The 19,593-nt window shown below is 33.5% G+C and overlaps 1 protein-coding gene across 1 annotated transcript in view; it reads right to left on the reverse strand.

Moving 5' to 3' along the window:
- Positions 1–19,593, reverse strand: part of LOC129233562 (vacuolar protein sorting-associated protein 53 homolog) — a 57,490-nt gene that overhangs the window by 31,784 nt on the left and 6,113 nt on the right. The window contains exons 5-7 of the mRNA XM_054867571.1: positions 9,457–9,610; positions 8,394–8,509; positions 2,486–2,605 (exon numbers count right to left, since the gene is read on the reverse strand). Of these exons, the coding sequence (XP_054723546.1) occupies positions 2,486–2,605; positions 8,394–8,509; positions 9,457–9,610 (390 nt within the window). The remainder of the gene's footprint in view (positions 1–2,485; positions 2,606–8,393; positions 8,510–9,456; positions 9,611–19,593) is intronic.

Genomic DNA, 19,593 nt, shown 5'->3' on the forward strand with positions numbered 1-19,593 from the left:
TTAGAGGAAATTAATTAAATCTTAGTGGACCTCACAAATGTGTCTTGGTTGAGCCAAGTATGAAACAAGTTTAGGTTAATCATTAACATTTATTAACACAAAAAAAAATACTGATTAGAAAATTTTAAAGTTCCAAAATGAATCCTAGAAACACTTTCAGCAATATGACAAAATATTGCAGAAAAACCTAACATGAAAGAACAATAATTTAAAATTATACCAATTATGTCCCCTTATTACTGTTGATAAAACGTTCTGTAGTATTACTCAGCCCTGACATCGACATTTCTGAAACTCGGCCACTTGAAAATAAATGAACACTATTGGGAACACGGAGGGCCGGCCAACCTGGCTTCCAATATCAGCAAATAGACGTCAATCCATATCAAAAACAGGTAAGCAACAACAGCATCACCAGGGAATCCATCTGGGCAGCAAGTCCAGAGACAATGAGCTTAGAGGATCATCGAAGCAAAAGGGACGAGATGAGAAGAGAAGAGATCGACGAACAGACGTTCACCCCTTAAATAGCTCCTCACTGACAGTCTACTTCTTTTACATATTCTGTTTGACAAGTTGCAGGAAATCCTTTCAAAAAACTCCAAACAAATGTAGTGGCAACAGTCAATTCACTGAAACATTAACTTTCGATGAAAAATCTTTCTTTTCACTGTGAGATTAACTGTATACTGTAAGGTTTGTTTACATTTCACTCCACATTTGCTAAGTGATAGAAAATTTTGGAAAGTTGCATTTTTAAGTTGGAGAATCTTCTCACATAAAAAACAAGTAAGTACAATTAATGCAATTCTCTTAGCACCGGAACGGCAAGCAAAATTATTAAAAAAAAAAGGGTAATATTTTGACATAAACGACCTTCGATAGTGTTAGAGGTCATGGGTTTTGAAACATTCCCCCGGAAATATTACAAAATTGAAGTTCTAAAGTACAATTTTAGAGCACCTCTTTCAACAGAAAAGTGGAGAAATAGGTTGCTTGGATAAACTGCTATATTTCAGTTGTTTTAGAATTTAGATAAAAATGATGTGACAGCTTCCCCCTCCCCCAAAAATGCATGTGTAAATCAGATACGAAGTAAGAGGTTAATTAAGAAATGAATTATCACCCCCTCCTTGAAAAATTTCTGGATCCGTCCTTTGGCCTTGATACATTTTCAAGAATCCATTTGTCTAATTTAAAGATTTTTTAACACGCTTTTATTAACTTCACCTGTATGTATGTATGTATGTATCTTGTAACGGAATCTTGCAGCTCAAATTTCGCCCACTTCCTGCAATCGGATTCTTTTGAAATTTGGCACGCGACCTCAGACCTGATGACAATGCAATATTCTATAATCAAATTAATTAATTAACTCTTTTAATTGCTAGTTTCCTCCAATTTTAATCAATATTTTGGCATAAATCCAACAATGTGAAAAGGAAAAATTTTAAAAAATACATTAAAAAATGCTAGCAAAAATTATTTTAAAATATCTACAAAAACCTTTAATTTTTCTGCATCAGACAAAATTTGTTCCAATGTTCCAAGGTAATTAGAACATGAAATATAATTATTTTTAACTAATTTCATGCCAAAATTTAGGTGAGCCAGCCTTCAATTGGAAATTCATTGCTGATCAGACCATTGTTGAACAAAACTTTTATTCAAATGCATCTCAAATTTCCATATGATGTAGATATGATTTCTGCACACATACATCGATGACTGAGATGGATTAGCTGGATTAGACAATTACTCTACAGGTAATTTATCAGCGAAGTTGAATGTTTTTAGAGCTCAGCTATTACACTTTAAGGGGTACAGTTACTCTTTTTGGAGTTCGAGAGATCACGTTTCGAATGCCACCCGAGACCTTGAGTCGCTTTTTTTGAGCAAATTTCATGAAAATAAAAGATTTTGAACAGTGATGAAATAAATGTATATTTTTTCGGAAAACAAGTTAAACTAAAAAGAAGAAAATAAAATAATAGTTTAAAAAACTAAAAAAACACGCTTTCGTAGCAAAATGAACTAAAAAGTGAAAAATAATCTTTGGGTGATAGTAGTTGACCAATCACTTAATTTTAATGTAATGCAAAAAAGCATGGGTGGGGTTCTGATCAGTTGTCTTGAATTTCTTCCATTTGTTGTCCATGCAAAAATGTAAATAGACAGCACCCCAACGGTTTTTTGTATTACATTAAAATTAAGTGATTGGTCAACTACTATCATCCAAAGATTATATTTCACTTTTTAGTTCATTTTGCTATGAAAGCATGTTTTTTTAGTTTTTTAAACTATTATTTTATTCATATTCAGTTTTGGATCCCCTTCGAGGCATGCATATCATTTGCGCCCCCTCGTAATTGCTACTAGGAAAATATAACTATATGATCACAAACCAACAACTTTTGAAGAACCCCTTAGAAACATTTTAAAACATTTAAGTACATAAGGTATAAATGTAATCAAAATTACTAACTTTTCAGCTAAGTGTGCGATTTGTGGGATCCTGATGTATTTTTGAAAATGATCCAATACATTTGTCACACCCTGCAGTAAGTTAGCGATTTCACCATATTGGCGCTTCTTTACTAAATTCCTACAAAAAAAGAAATTTTAAATGCACAAATAAATTTTTGCACTCCTCAATGATGTTTCAAATATATATATTATAAACATGTAAATATGGCAAACATGAGGAAGTATTTTTCCAAGGCATAATAAACTTGGGTAACTGATGATTTTGAAGAACATTACAAATATAGTCAAGAGGGCTCTCAGCATATTTTTACTTTGTCTCTAGGGAGAAAACCAGCAAAGATAGTAAAAATTTCAGAAAAAAGGAACTAAAAAGGGATTTTTAATGCTAAGAAGCACGAAACTGCAGTCCTCGGCTGGAATGACTGAGCTGGCCGTGTATTTTATGTATTTCTGCCTTAGCCCTGGCTATAGGGCAGTAACTTACTGAATATATGTATATATGTCCATTAAAATAAAATTTCTTGTTTTTAATTTAAATTAAAAATTTGTAATTAAACTTTAACAAATTTAGCAGTTTAACTTTATTCTGGATATAAAAAACTTAGTAACATGTGTCCATTAAAATAGAATTTCTTGTTTTTAATTTAAATTACCTATTGGTAGTTAAACTTCAACAATTTATCAGTTTAACTTAAGCTGACATAACACATATTACTGAGACTAAAGTGTTTTGGTAGAGATATGCACAGTTCATGTAGTACAAAACAGGGTACATGGGTTGAAAAAGCCGAGAGCTCCTGATCTAGATAATCAATTATTTAGATCATTATATAATTTGTATACATGCAATACAGTGAATATTTTTAGTATCAAAAAAGAAGAAGAAAGAAAAAAGATAATCAAGGACAAAAACAGTTAATCAATAAAAATTGAACATTTTAAAACTATCGCTAGGCTAATTTTTTTTTTTTTTGAAATTTCATTCCTATTTTCACTAGGGTGCGGCACCAGCAACAGACATGCTTAAGGCATGGCTCTCAGGTTAACTCAATTTTCTAACCCTTTAAATGTATTTAGATTTTTAAAACTATTTTTCTCCCATGCAACAACATCTCATCTAATGTTTGGCTGCTTCGGAGTCCTCTGAATTAGTCAATTTTATTTTTATTTGCTGAAGTTCGAAGAAAGCTCTGAACCCCAGTAACAGACACCAAAATATCTGATGATACCCAGTTAACAGACACGCTAAAAAGATAAGTAACAGACAGGATGAGTAATAGACGAAATTCCCTTTTTCTCTTAAAAATTTGCAAATGTTCTTTATTTCTGGTGCAAAAGCCTTTGAATTCAAATGAACAATAATTGAGTACCTATGCAACTAGAAAATTTTCATCACAAAAATTACTAAATAAACTAGTTGCGTGCCCAGCGTTGCACGGGCTACTTAAAAAATGAAAGAGATGTCCAATTGATGTTTTTGTATTACTCTGACATCAGTTTCTAAAGTGCTAAGGAGTAAATAAATACGCGTAATGCAAGGTTTGCAAAACACCAGTAGAGCATATTTTTGTCAAAAATCTCTTTAATGTTAATCATAGTTATCAATGATACAAGTTATGAGTATTTTCAATTATCACAAAAGATGAAAATATATGCATTATCCACTATAATCTGTGCTCACGTTAAAATGAATTACATCTGATAGACTATATCTGAACTATTTATGTACAATTACAATCAGCTTTTTACATAGAATGACACATACTTTTTGGTTGATTATGTGAAACTAAAGCACCAAGACTAAATAACTACCAATAAGCATTAATTTAATACCAAGTCATCAGATTCCAATTTAGCTTTAGTTAAAATCTTTAAAAACGATCTTTTCTGTTCGTTTCTACTCTGTTTCACAAAGAAATCCAAACAATCTTAATTTACCATGTTCTTTTAACGATATAAACTGTATCTTAAAAATAGAAACAGGAAGGAAAAAGAGAGTTATTACAATTCGAAAACTCACCCATGCGACGGGAAAAAGTCCAACAAAATAAACATAATTAGTCGTACATCCTAAGTGTACCAAAATATGAGGCCGGTGAATGATAAACTTACACTACAATCAGTAAACATAGCTAAAGAAACAGCTTTCATATGCTGAAAAGAATTAAGAATGTTGAATGTAAAAAATGAAAAAAGGACAGACGATAAAATAAAGGCTATGTCTGAATAGGGCAACCAATTTTAAACTAATTTAAAATGAAATTCTAGATGGAAATGTTGTTTTAAGATTTGGACAGCAGCCAAAAAAATCTCTTTTAAAACAATTTTTAGAATTTCATTTGCTCACCCATATGCAAAATTGCAACAGGAAAGAAATAATAATTCCTGAATAACGTAATGTTAATTAATGTTTTAATTAATATCTCCTCTAATTAACGTCGTACAATTACGAGATTGGTCCTATTGTTTTCTTTGAAAAATTTCGAATTGATCGGAACATCGTTCGACTCTCGATTCGCGGCGGTTCTGGAGAAGATCGATCTTCAAACAGACAGACAGACGGACGCGAACAGATTTTAATATTATAGTGGATTAGAATTTAAGACAAGAGCGAGGTTTTTACAAACAAATATTAGATTTCAACTAGTGCAATTTATCTGGATTTAAACTTCCAAATTGGAAAAATTTTACTTGTAATATAAATAGAAGAGCAACGTGCCTAACAGTCTCTTTACTCAACTATTTAAATGTATAAAAAAGATACAAAAGTAATCAGTCTTTTTCATACTTCTTCATCTCCTTCTGAATTCGAACCTGGATGGCACTTTTCTTCTTCTTCTGTACATGATGACACTTTCCTCTTTCTGTAATTTCGTGGTTTCGTTATTGGTTTTTTCTCTTCTCTCATTTTCTTCATCTTTTCCTCTGCTTTCTTTTTCTTGATGTCTTCCTGTTACTTCTATTTTTTGAAGTCTAGCTTCAGCCCTTATCTTCTTAGCCTCTTCTTATTCCTGTTTGTATTGCTGTTTTTTCCATACCTCGCTTTGCCACTCTTGTGAAACTATTAACTGCTACTTGTGTTCTATTATTATTGTTAGATTTTACATTTACTCTTGGCTGGGACAGAAACAGCAGGTCCATACAAGGGCTTTTTTGAAAGGGCTGGGAATACCACCCAATACACTACTAATGATCTTATCACCATCACCAGTCTCACAGGATTTGGATGTTCCAGGTTGTTGGATGTTCTGACCAATTACTGGATGATTAGGGGACGGATTTAAGGTGACACTAAGAAGTTCTCCCCAATTCCTTTAAAAGCAGCTACACACTGCCCAAAAATTCTTTTTTTAATATCGGAAACCCTGCTTTAGATGATGAGACTGTCCAGACTACCAGTAATTTCTCCTCGTCCTTTAAAAGTACCGGGCCTGAACCCATCCTGCTAATGCTAGGATAAACCCATTTCACTTTCTTCAAAAGTGTAGCTCGGGGGACTCTATTTTTCCTTGCTGAAGCGGTAACACTCATACCATTATTATTTACATCCAATAAGGTTGTTTGCATCTGTTCTTCACTGTAACAGAATTTCCTGGTGTGGGGGGAAGGGGGGGGGGCATCCTGAACTGAAAAGAAGAGGTGTATTCACTATTCCGAGGTTCCAAAAAATATGGCATGAGTAACAGACACCCTTTTGGACCAGTAACAGACAACCTGTCTGAGACTAGTCACGTTATTGGATTTTCAATATTAAACCTGAGGCACAATCAGATCAATGAATAACCTCTTCTGGAGCGAAAAAAAATAGGAAAAAATGAAAAAGGCTTCAGGACCAATAACAGACATGGGTCTGTTACTAGAAAACTAGAGTTTTCTGGGGATGAGTAACAGACATAGATAAAACTCACATTAGAAGTGATTGTACATGAAAAACGATGTGAAAACCGAAAGAGCATAGTTCAAACATTAAAAATACCTCCAGCATGCACTCATATCGACATTTTACAATGCAAAATGATGGTTGAAAACATTCACCTTCTTAATGTAAACAGCTAGCCGCAGCATGAAACAGCAGCTCATCTCATAGTGGCTATTCATAACCTTCCACTACTACCTTGTAAATACCAACTGACTCATGAAATTCACTCTGATAACACTAAATGACCGCACCGTATTCATTGGCCACAGCAACATCAGTTTAACCCACCCAAAAATTCTTATTATTTAAATCCAAACTTATGACTGTCTGTTATTGGACCCTTGTCTGTTACTGGTGCTGTCATCCTACTACTATTTTTTCTTACTATTAGATGCCACAGAAGTCAAACAAAGAATGAAACTTACATTTATAGATTGCATATAAACTGTCTTTTAAGTAAATACAAGCTTGAGTTTTTTCCATAATGATAAGCTGTTGGCTGTTGTGTCCTTAGTGTTCGGATGTTGTTTATATTGATTCTCAAAAAGCTTTTGATAAGGTACTGCATGTTGCTCTTCTCAGCAAACTAGCTGATATAGGAATAGGAGGAAAAACTTACCTTTGAGTTAGGAATTGGCTGACTGAAAGGAAACAAAGAATAGTTGTGAGGGGAAATCATTCTTAATGCAGTGATGTTTTAAGCGGAGAACCTCAGGGATCAGTTTTACGGCCTCTTTTGTTTATTATTTTTATGAATGACTTCAATGAAAACATTTCTGAAAGCATGAATTGTTTTGAAGATGATGTGAAAGCTATGGGGATTGTAGAAAATGAAGAACAAAAAAACAGCTACATGAAGATTTAGATCATATTACTAAGTGGGCGGACAAGTGGGGTATGACGGTTAATGTAGAAAAATGACAAGTGCTACACTTAGGTTATGGTAATAAGTGTACGAGTCATCGTTTACACAGTTCAGTCATTAGTCAGGCAGAAAATGTTATTGATCTGGGTATCTTAATAAATCAGGATATCAAGTTTAGTCAATAGTGCAGCATTGCAAGTAACAAAGCCAACAGAATGCTTAGGTTTAGCAGTAGATCTATTTCAAACAAATCAAAGTAGGTTCTGCTTTCCTATAGGAGTTTAGTAAGATCTCATTTGGAGTATGCTGTGCAGTTTTGGTCGCCTTATCTGAGGAAAGATATTTCTGCATTTGAAAGAGTTCAAAGAAGAGTAACTAGAATAGTAAGGGGATTTTCAGATTTAGATTATGATATCAGACTTAATAAGATAAATATATATAGCCAAGAGGAAAGGAGATTAAGAGGGGACATGATTCAGTTGTTTAAACTTATCAAAATGAAAGATGTCAATGGTTTAAATTTTTGCAGGGAAAGCAGGACGAGGGGATCATTGTTTTAAGCTATTCAATTCTCAGGTTAACCTGGAAATTAGGAAAAATTACTATTTTAGTAGGGTTGTGGGCACTTGGAACAGCTTACCGGAAGAGGCAGTGATGAGCAAGGGGGTTGATAGCTTTAAGAGGGCCATTGATCTTCATTAGGAACTAATAAACTGACTAGGACCAGCCTAGCTGGGCCCAGAGCCTGCTGCTGGTTGTCACATTTGTATTTGTTCTAGTTCTTGGACTGCCACTGCACTTATTCCAAATCTAGAAAGGGGTTCCTTCGCCAAAAAAATTCTCATCTGTCTAAACATAAGTTTCATTACTCAGTTGATTTAAGATACAGTCATAGTTGAATAGAATATTATACAAAAAGTATAAATGGAACACTTCATTTTCGTTTGAAACTTTATTACTTTCAGGGGCACATTTGAAATTTAAAAGCAATTTAGAAATTCAGGAAGAGAAATTTTTAATAGCCATCAAGAAAGTGGAAATTTTTCAAACAGAAATTTCACGAAAATGTCATCAATAATTTAAAGATCCTAAACCAATAATTATAGTATAAACTAAACTTACTGAAGTTTATCTACACCATCAACCAGCATGTGAAGTTGATTCAACGTAAGTATTGAAGCAGTAAGATGACGTTTTGCATGGTCCAATTGCTTGATATCACGAGTAATTTCTTTTACCTAAAATAATTCAGCTTTTACTTAAAAAATTCAAAACTAAAAATTGATCATTAAATTTTATTTAAAGTTGTAAAAGCTGAATTTGAATCAATACTTTGTTACTTCAAATTTTAAAAAAAATGCATGCATTTTTTTTTTTTTTTTTTTTTGCCCAGCTTATTTTGATCTACTTATATTGAAATTCATGCAGTTTAATAATGAGACTGTAATTGACAAAGCAAAACTTTCCATCAGGGAGTACAGACAAATCTTGAATAGTTCAAGAGTCTCTGTTTCAGACAGCTAATTCCAGTTTTAGCCAACTGTTGGACTACTTAAGCTTTTGCGAGTGGGCTGGTCGTAGCCAAAAATTTTATAAGACATAAAATAAACTTACTTCTGTATAAGAACATCCTGAAAAAGCATTTTCTTTTTTTTTTCTTTTACAAGCAACTACAGATTGTACTAGATCAGACAAATGTTGCTGTTTATTTGATGCGTTTAATGACATTATAAACAATTTCTTTATACAGTAAAACCCCTCCTAACGGACACCCTTCTTATGAGAATTTTTAATTCCCCGATTCCAAGGCAAATAACATTATTAAACCCCTGTCCTGCGGACACCCCTAGATTAGAGGGGTTTTACTGTAATATAATTTTAATTCTTAGATTGCAGCCCATGAGAAATAGTTGCCAGTACAGTTGAATACAAAGAAATGATGAAAAAAGTAATATTATATTTTTATAGTTTTCATAGAATTTTCAATATTACCATTGAAATACTATTTAATGTTTCTCATTCACTCAATCTCTCTTAACACTAGATTGTAAAATTGACAACATGGAAGGAAAGTAGCAAGATTTAAGAACTGAATTAAATATTGATTCTCCAAAACTGCTTACGGTTGATTTTGATTCCAGTGTAATAATCAGAGACTAGGACTTAGTGTCATATGCATAATTACCATGTGTTCTGATTTCTCCGCTTTATCTTTTATGTCTTTGATTCGAGCAAACAGCTGCTGAATAGCTCTTTGAGCTTCTTCCAATGCTTGACGGCCATCTTGCCCAACACTTGTCTGACCACGAACAACTGTACGAATCTCATCATCCAGTTGCCTAAAAATAATTTATGATGATCAAAACATAAGTAACTATAATAAATTTTACTTAAAAAAGAGTTGAAATTTTGTTCTTTGAAGGCATAATCACTACTGAAACTGCGCAAAAAGAAAAGAGAGAGAGAGAGTTTAAATTTTAAATCTTGATAAAACAACAGCCATCAACATTGAGGAAAATACATTTCCTCCAGCAGCTTAGTTGATATGGTCGGAGTTGATAAAATACACAGTTCTCCCACTTTTTACTTTTAAGTCAAACTACCTACCACTGTTTAGTTACAAAAAGTTTGCAGTTTTAAGTTAGTACCTGTAAGCCCCACATCTTTTTTTCTCCAGACTACCACCACTGAATTCCTTCCAAATCTATTATTCCAGTCTGACATCAATAAATGAATACCTTAAAAACTTATTGTTTTGAAAGAAAAAAAAAAAAAAACACACACACACACACACACACAAAATATTATTCAATTGCAATGACTATTTGTAGATAGGAAACTTTTCAAAAAGGGTGGTTTCAAATGGTTCAAAATGAGTAAGCTTATACAATGTAACAAACACAAAGAGCAACTTGTGCTATTTACATGAAATGTTTGGGCAGTGGCGGCGCGAGAGCAAAAGTAAACGTCGGCGATGCAGTTTTGCGAGGCCCTTTTAATCATAAAATATTGTGAGACAAATAATTGAATTCATAGAATTAGTTTTTGTACTAACTATTGGCACTTAGGATTCCCAATTCACTTAATTGCTGGGACAAAAACATTACGTGATTAGTAGCACAGTCAAAAAGAAGTTTTTTTCGTGGTGGGGGGAGGAGCCGGCACTTTGACTGTGGAAAAAATTACCTGATAGAAAGGGGGGTCTGGGGGTTCTCCCCCGGAAAGATTTCGAAATTTGTAGTTTAAAAACGCCATTTTGGGCTTTCTTTGCTGATGTTAAGGTAAAAAAGGTACAGGGGGTCTCGGTGAAAATTTCTAGAAATTGAAGCCTTAAAAATGCAATTATAGGCCACTGACTGTCCCAGATCGATTCTTAAAAAAAAAAAAAAAAAAAAAGTCAAAATCAATTTCCTGCAAATTTTCGAAATTGAAGTTTCAAAAACGGAATTTTAGACAAACTTTGAAGATTTTACCGGAAGGAAGGGAGATCCCTCGAAAATTTTTGAAAGTTATGGTCCTAAAAACTTAGGAATATTTTATATTCAGGAGCCATTCCACTTGAACTTTCTGTTAATGAAGTTTAAAAAGCCTAATTGCTTATGATATAAAAGAAAGGCGATATGGGGACCCTTGCCCGAATATTTTCCGAAATTCAATCCTTAAAAATGCGATTGTATTGCCATATTTTGTAATGTTACGCTCGGTAATTTTTGAAATTCAAGCTAAAAAAACGCAATTTTAAGCGATTTTCGACGTTGTTGAGCGTTTGGGAGCTTTAAGCTGGAAATATCGCGAAGTTTAAGATCTGGAAACAAAATTTCAGTTGCTCCATAATGCTTTCGGTGTGTGTCTGTGTGTGTGGAGGGGGAAGAGTTCGGAGGAGCAGCGTTTTGTATATTTTCTTTACCTTTGGATAAACTTAGGAAACAAAAGAAAAAAGAAAAGAACTGAAAGGAAGAGAAAAAAGAAGGGGGGGGGGATAGAGTTAGCTGATCAATTAGCTGTTGCCAATGAATATTTTTAATTCAGGCCCCGACAGAATTGGGCCAAACATTTGCTAAGGCTGACTCTGCGCAGTCTCTCCTGCACGCACTATTTTGATTACTTTTGCGTCTGTTATATTTAATGAGAGCTTCAATCGAAAACATGGAAATATCTTAAAACTTCTGAGAATTTACTTCTGAGAATTTTGCGAGGCCCTATCTGCGCGAGGCCCTCGGCAGTTGCCGACGTCGCCGACGCCTAGCGCCGCCACTGTGTTTGGGAGCACATTTTAATATTTGGAAGTTGTCTAGATTCTTTTTCAATTTAGGATAATGTTTGGCCAATATCAGCCTGATTAAAAAAAATAAATAAACAGGCAGGAGCGGCAAATAGGGGGGTCAAGAGGGGGCGGTCGCACCCCAAAATTTTTTAAGCAGAATGATAGAAAATGGGTGAATTCAATTTATGTGAGTCGGAAATCAATGTTCATTAAAAAAAAATCTCGCTGGTTCTCAGTAACTATTTGATGAAACTCGACACATTTTCAGACTGGAAAAAGTGTTTTTCGTTATTTGTATGATGACTTAGAAATTCATGAAGTATTTTCCGGCCTTTTCAGAACACAGAAAACTGATAGAGAACCATGGTTAATTTTAACTAAAGAAGACATTCATACTTCTGTGCCCAGTACGGTGTGTCCAATATGAGAGGCTCGTGCAAAGTGGTGTGGCTGCAAGGTTTTCGCAAGAAAATTCCTTGATATTTTACATTCACATTTACGCTCATTTTTTAAGTGTATATTAGGGTGGAACGAAAAAAACAAAGTTTTTATTTTCGAATCGTAATAGTGCGGAAAAGTTGCGATTGGTGAAAACTTACAAAACAAAACAAAAATTTTAAAAATCAGATAATATCTTCCGATCCCGCAACGAGCCTGAATATTTGAAAAAATGGAAAATTTCGTATTTTCTTAGTGATTTTTCAAAAATTTTGTTTTAATGTTTCTTTTTAAAGCTCTAAGACAGAAAAGTTATGATTAGTAAAGCCTTCAGAAAAAAAAAAATTGAAATCGAATAATATCTTCTGATCCAGAAACAAGCCTAAAAAATCGAAAAAGTTGAGAATTTCAGGTTTTTTTCGAATTTTTAACATTTTTGGTTCAATGTACTTTTTCAGGCTACAGAACGGAGAAGTTACGTTTAATGAAGACTTCAAAACAAAAAAAAAAATATCTTTTTGAAATAAAACAATATCTTCTGATCGCGCAACGAACCTACATGTTTGAAAAAATGTAAACTTTAAGCCCTTTTTCAGCTTTTTTTTTATTTTAGTTTAACGATCCTCATAAGTTCGGTATGAAATACTAATGGACGAACGTTTGTTTATAAAGCAAATGTGATATTTTAATATTAGCCAGCCTGTGAAATTGTCCACATGGCCCTTTAATCCCGCGAGACTTATATTTGTTTATGCCGCTAAGTACAGTGTATGCATCTAATACGCCCCATTAGCGCCTTACGATCTTGAATTTATGAGCTTTTTAGTTGGCTTGTGTCTATAGGTATCTTACTTAAATGAATAAAGCAGTCATGCTGGCATCAGTATTTCTCAATGTTTCTAATGTGCGTGTGAAGTCGATTTGCTCTGCTAAACGTGTTTCAAACATGAATCCATCTTTGCAGAAAAGAATTATGAGAAAGTCCTTTGAGTGCCCTATATTTGACCACCCGAGAGATTTGCCAACAAATAAGCTCCCTACTTATGAAAATGTACTTCAAAGTTGCTTTTAAGAGAGATTTGAGTTAGCTAGAAAAGTCAATAACACGAAAGTGAGTTTTTCCATTGTTAAGGACATAGTGGCGCAAAAAGTTAAATGTATCTTTGATAAGGCCTCGATTCCTACAGTTTCCCTGAAAAGAACTGCTCAGCTCAATTATATCTTCTACAAAAAAATCTCAGTTTCATGAGATCTTACAACAGAGACAAGGATAAACCAAAGTTTAAAGAAAGGATTGATAAATTTAAAAGTGAAGCAAGGAAACTCTTTGACGTCTCTGCGTGTAAGTGCGTAATGAATGTTGTTTGCACTTGTAAAAAGACCCCAGACATTTGTGAATGTCCAATTTACATGAAATGTACGTGTGAAAAATCTAAAAAGATACTGATCTCTGAACAAAGATTTCTCTATCTTCAGAGGAAACATGGCATAGGAAAAATTGGAACTTTGGACCAAAAGGAAACAAAAAGGTTGAAAAAAAGATTTCAAAGAAAAGCCTATGCCTTAAAACGAAAAGTTACTGAGTGCGTTTCAGTCATGAAAGATGAATCTGATCTTTCAAATGAAGAACAACCAAATTGTTCAGTCAAGAGAGAACCTGATAATGATTACAAGTCAACGGACCCAGAGAAGAAAACCCGTTGGCAGATGAGGATTAAGCTGAAAACTACGGCACTAAGTAGCGATCGTTACGGCGTATCTGATCGTGCAACTGCTGCCATAGCATCCAGTGTGCTTCAAGACGTTGGCTTAGTGACTGAAACAGATACTTCTAAAGTTGTTGATAGACAAAAAATTAGGAGAGAAAAGAGCCAAAATAGAAAAGGTCTGCAAAGTGGCATTAAACAAGACTCCGTTCGGGGTATTTAATTTGACGGAAGAAAAGATGATACTTTATATATAGATAAGATTCAATCAAAGCAATTTCGGCGAACAGTGAAAGAAGAGCATTATTCTATTATCAAAGAACCTGATTCCGTTTATATTGGCCACGTGTCTCCAAACTCTGGATCAGCCAAAGAAATAGTGAATAGCATTGTTTCATATCTAAATGAACAAAGAATTTCACTTTATGATTTAGCCATCGTAGGTTGCGATGGTACTAAAATCAATACTGGGTGGAAAAGTGGCGCGATTCGTCAATTTGAAATTTATATTGGACGACCATTGCAATGGGCTATTTGTTTATTACATTTCATTGAGTTGCCTTTTCGCCATCTTTTTCGGTATTTGGATGGTGGCAACTGGCCCAAATTCGTTTTCTGGACCAATAGGAGAACAACTCAGAGGTTGCGAAAAACTGCCAGTAATAGATTTTCAAGCAATTGACTGTACAATTCCAGATGTAAACAGAAAGTGCTTGAGCAAGGATCAAAGATATCTTTTAGATATATCTCAGGCAATAAAGGATGGCAATTGCCCAAATGATTTGTCAAATCGTGACCCTGGCCCACTCTCACATTCCAGATGGCTCACTTGTGCAAATAGAGTCCTTAGACTGTACGTAAGTGTATCAATCCTATCAGGTGACTTAAAAGACATAGTGACTTTTTTGAGATGTTACATGCCGGTCTGGTTTGAAATAAAGAACTGCAAAAATTTCACAGACGGTGCCATTCATGTTTACAGAACAATTCAAACCTGTCGATACTTACCTGACAATCTAAAACAAGTTGTTTACCCTGTCATTGAAAGAAACTCTTTCTTTGCGCATCCCGAAAACTTATTAATGGCGATAATCTTTGATGAAAGGAGGCACATAAGAGAACTAGCGTTTAAAAACGTCTTAAAAGCCAGGAAGTCTGTTTCTAAAGGCAAAAGCATTAGAAACTTTGTCATTCCATCTCTAAATTTCGAAGTAGAAGATTACACAGAGATTATTAATTGGAACACGACAAAGTTATCTTCTCCACCTTTTCTTCGAAAAGTTCCTAACAAAGACATTGAAAATCTTATTGCAACAGGCACTATACCCGACTGGGATATAAAACTATTCCCCTGCCATACGCAAGCTGTCGAAAGGTGTGTGAAGCTTGTGACGGAGGCTTCACTCGAATTGTGTGGATTTAAATCAAGAGATGACTACATAAGAGCAACATTGAAATCTAGGTCAATTATGCCCGAATTTTCCAAAAAATCTGATTATAAATTAGCTTTAACAAGTAACACTTAAAATAATAAGACTTGTATACTGGATTGTAAATTTGGTAAATATTTTATAACTTTCTATTATTTGAAAATGTTTCATTGTTGTAAAGAATGGTAGTTTTGCATGTTTAGAAGATACCTTAAAAGTCAAGAAATAAATTAATGTTTATGTGTAATATAGTGTTTTTTAAAAGGCTTTTCCCTGTAACACCGGAACAAAAAAACAAGAAGAACAATTTAATTTTTAATCACTATAAGAAAAGATGAAATTCTCCTTTTTTTTTTACTTTTCATGCTTGTTCCTGGATCAGAAGGTATTATTTGATTTCAATATGTTTTTTTAAATTTCTGAAGGCTTCAGCAATTGTAACTTTTCCCTCTTAGAGTATTAAAAAGAAACGTTGGAGCAAAGTTTTTAAAAAATCGCTAAAAACACATGAAATTTTCCATTTTTTCAAATTTTAGGCTCGTTGCGGAATCGGAAGATATTATCCGATTTTTAAAATTTTTGTTTTGTTTTGTAATTCTTCATCAATCGCAACTTTTCTGCACTATTACAATTCGAAAATAAAAACTTTGTTTTTTTTCGTTCCACCCTAGTGTATATTTATTTAATGAGTGTTCATTGCTTTCTTCTGCTAGAAACACGTTTCAGCTGCTCAATGCATTATGTGCTTTCATAGAAACTTCTTAAAAATGTATGTGATTATTGAAAAAATATATATATATCAACAAATACCTTTTATTGAGCTCTATAATTATGCAATCTCGAAGTGACACAAGATGGTCTTCAAGAGTTAAAACCATAAAAAGATTTCTTTATAACTTCAAAGCAGTGATTTGACGACTAGAAGAATGATTGCATAACGATTCTTTCAATGGCGAAAAACCTCATGCCCTTTTTCATGTATGTCTTCGTTTGAATTTTTATTCAATTTGTATTGAAGAAAGTTTTTGAGAAATGCTTTACTCTATCAAAACATCTTGATTCCGCTACGTTTAATTTTCGGACTATTCAAACCACAGTTCAATTGATCTGTGCACCATACTACTATAGTTCAAACTTACTACTATTAGATATGCGAAAGTTTGTCTGTATGGATGTATGGATGTTTGTTACTCTTTCACGCAAAAACTACTGAACGGATTTCGATGAAATTTTACAATAATATAGCTTATGCATCAGAATAACACATAGGGTAGTTTTCGTACCGTTATGGGGGGGGGGGGCAAAACCCCCTTAGGGGGCAATAAAACACAATTTTCATATAAATTCTCTAATTTGGGGATGAAAAAATACTTGCACATATTTACATTATATGTTCATCGAAAGCTCTAATTTTTCTGCTGAAGATGGCACCTATTCGAAATTTTTAAGTAGAACAAAAAACGAGTTATGAGCTTTTTAGTTCCATGTTCGAAGGCTTTCCTCAATTCAAGCCTAAGGCCTACGGCTAAGAGGTGGGGTGTGTGCGGAGAAAAGTACTTAATGTATCATCTCAACTCCCTGTCGATAGCGATAATTGTTGTATTGTTGACTATCTTTGCTTTTCGTGACTGTTCAAGGCTTTTCTCAAATCAAATCTTGAAATAAGATTTTTGCACAAGATTGGAAAATAATAAATGGATTTGGCTGATTATTTTCCATTTTAATGCAACTTTGAGGCAATTAATGCGTTTTTTTTTTATTTATTTGTGTTGATTGGGTATTTAATCGATCAGCAGGAATCTAGCCAAACTTTTTTTGTGGAATCGTTTCAATAGCTAAGGCATTTGGCAATCTTTTCAACTGTCGCTGTTTGTGAAGCTAAAGAGTACGCAATACTGTTTCTCGGTTTTCATCATGTAACCAAATATCGCCATTTCTTTAATATTCCTTTCTTTAAATTTGTTAACACGTAAAATTATTCGCCAACTAAATCAAGCAAATCCATAAACAGCACAAAAACTTCCATTAATTTGTCTTTGCGTCTGATTTCAAAAAATGGTCAAATTTTTACTATTTATTGGAAACATTTCGGGTAGCAACATTTTATAATCACCAGAAGTATCTCAGTATTTGGCGACACTATCTCTTCGATGAAAATTAGTAACACACAGTTTTACAAAGGGAAGGAGAGCCTCATTTAAGGTATCCCAATACGGTTAATGTAAATTTAATAACATTTTAAATCGCAGTAAGGGATTACGGGCGTCTACGTTTTTTAAAAGTTTGTACTTCAACAGCAATATAGAGAAGGTTTTAGATTATGTTCGAAAAAGAAAAAAAAAAGATAAATCTTTTTAAACAAGTGAAGTTTAATTTCATATTTTAGAAATTCCTCAAATTTGTATATGCTTAAGTATCGTTTTTTCGTTTCTAAAAGAGTACTGTTTTGTTCTTCATACTTATTGCCATTTTACTTTTACGGGTTAGGAAGAAGCTCTATTTTTAATCACGTCAAAGAGGTGTGTTTGAGTTATTTCAGTTAAAGCAGAGAACGAATAAAAGTAGCGATTGTTCCTCATAATTATTACAGACCCAAGCAACGCCGGGTATTTTTGCTACATACAACTATCTGGTAACGAAATAACGTTATGAAATACAGTCTGCACCCCTACCCCCAGTTACCGTCGAAGAAAGATTTTTTTTTTCCGCCAGAAAGGGCCGAATGCATGCAAAACATTTTCTTTATAGCATCTTCTGTTCAGAATTAAAAATCATATCTTATGAATAAAGATTAACCAAACATTTTACGCAGTTTCATAAACTTGGCAAGTCTCTGGCGAATGTATGGTACTGTGGTCCTTTGGCGATTAATAATGGATTTGGATTTATTATTTTACATTTTAACGCTGCTTTTAATTGCAAAAATTTAAAATGAAACTAAACAAGATGACATTTTAAAAACGTATTCGATAGGAAGGGTTATAATAACGTGTTCGCGACGAGTGTTCAAAAATCTTGGCCCTACAGTCATTACAAAAGTTGTATTAAAATGTAAAAATTCCGCCAAATTAATTTTGGTAAAAAGATCATTAAATACCATGAGGTATTGAAGTTAAAATTAATCCGCCAAATTAGTGTAACTACACTCTTAAATAACATTAAAACTACTATTAAAATGTAAATTAATCTACCAAATTCATTTTTTATCTCCAGTCTTACCAGGCGACTATGTTAGTGCACTGGTGAACTATTTAAAATTTTTATGAAACTTTTCATTTTCTTTTTTCTTTTTTTTGTGTGTGTGTGTTTTTAAGGGCTAATGATGCTAATTAGGATTTCGTGGAATTAACGTCCCTATTTTAATGGCGACAATGGAGAATATTGTTCTTTCTTTTTTCTCTCATTTTGTTTTTTATTTGTTTTTTATCCTATCGGACCTGTACTGATGAAGATTTTTAGAAATAATCACGACTGAGATCATCAGAGGGAAATGTTATTTGAAAACGCTGATAGAGACCATTCTAATAGAGACTTTTGGTAATTTTTCTCTTTTGCGAAATGAGAAGTTTTTTGTACTATTGTCCTCATTTAAATGGGAACTTTAAAAAAAAACTGTTGTCCTTACTCTGATTTTAATGGTATTTTCACTCTGAACTTTTTGCCATTGTAATCAGGATCGTTTACGTTATTTAGAAACAGTTGATTTCCTTCTAATGGGGATTTTAAAGGTTTGATATTCTCACACTAAAGGGACATTATTAGAATCAGAATTTGTAGTGATTATTGACCCTATTTTGGGACGATATCTCCGGTAAGAAGCTATACATTATACAATAATTTAAATAGCCGGTGTAGTGCTGGATATTATTTGATGGAGATCGGGATTATAACGAAACTGTTTCACTTTATTTAAGAATAGTTGACCTCATACGAATTGGAATTTTTGAGAATTATCCAAACTAACTTCTTTAGAACTCCTGAACGTTTTCGTGATTTATTTTGTGTGATTTTTTGGATGTCTTCCCAGTTTCGCCGACATTTCATTTACCCCCCTTCCCCCAGAAGTTCAGTTTTAATCATACCTTTTGATACATTTAAAGCGGCAGGCAATTTGAAATGTCAGCGAAACTGGAGACAAACCATTTTTTGGTAACTATTTGACCTCTGCCTGTGTTGATCGTTAACTTGAATCGATTGAAAAAAAACTACATCAATGTGAGTGAAGCCGCGGGTAAAAGCTAGTCTACAATTAAAACTGAAAATGGATTTTACATAGATGTATACTTCAATAAATCGTGAAACTTTTCAAAAAAAATTCTTCCTCCGAGCCACTTTTAAAAAGGCGCAAAAAAAAAAAAAAAAAAAAAAAAAAAGTGACAAAAATCCACATGATGATGTGAAGTCAAACATTGATTTTTCAATATTTTGTATGAAGTAATAGATTCAGTTTTGAATGAAATTAACACAAGATTTGATTATAATTA

This window comes from Uloborus diversus, unplaced genomic scaffold, assembly GCF_026930045.1.
Source record: "Uloborus diversus isolate 005 unplaced genomic scaffold, Udiv.v.3.1 scaffold_529, whole genome shotgun sequence".
NCBI lineage: Eukaryota > Metazoa > Arthropoda > Arachnida > Araneae > Uloboridae > Uloborus > Uloborus diversus.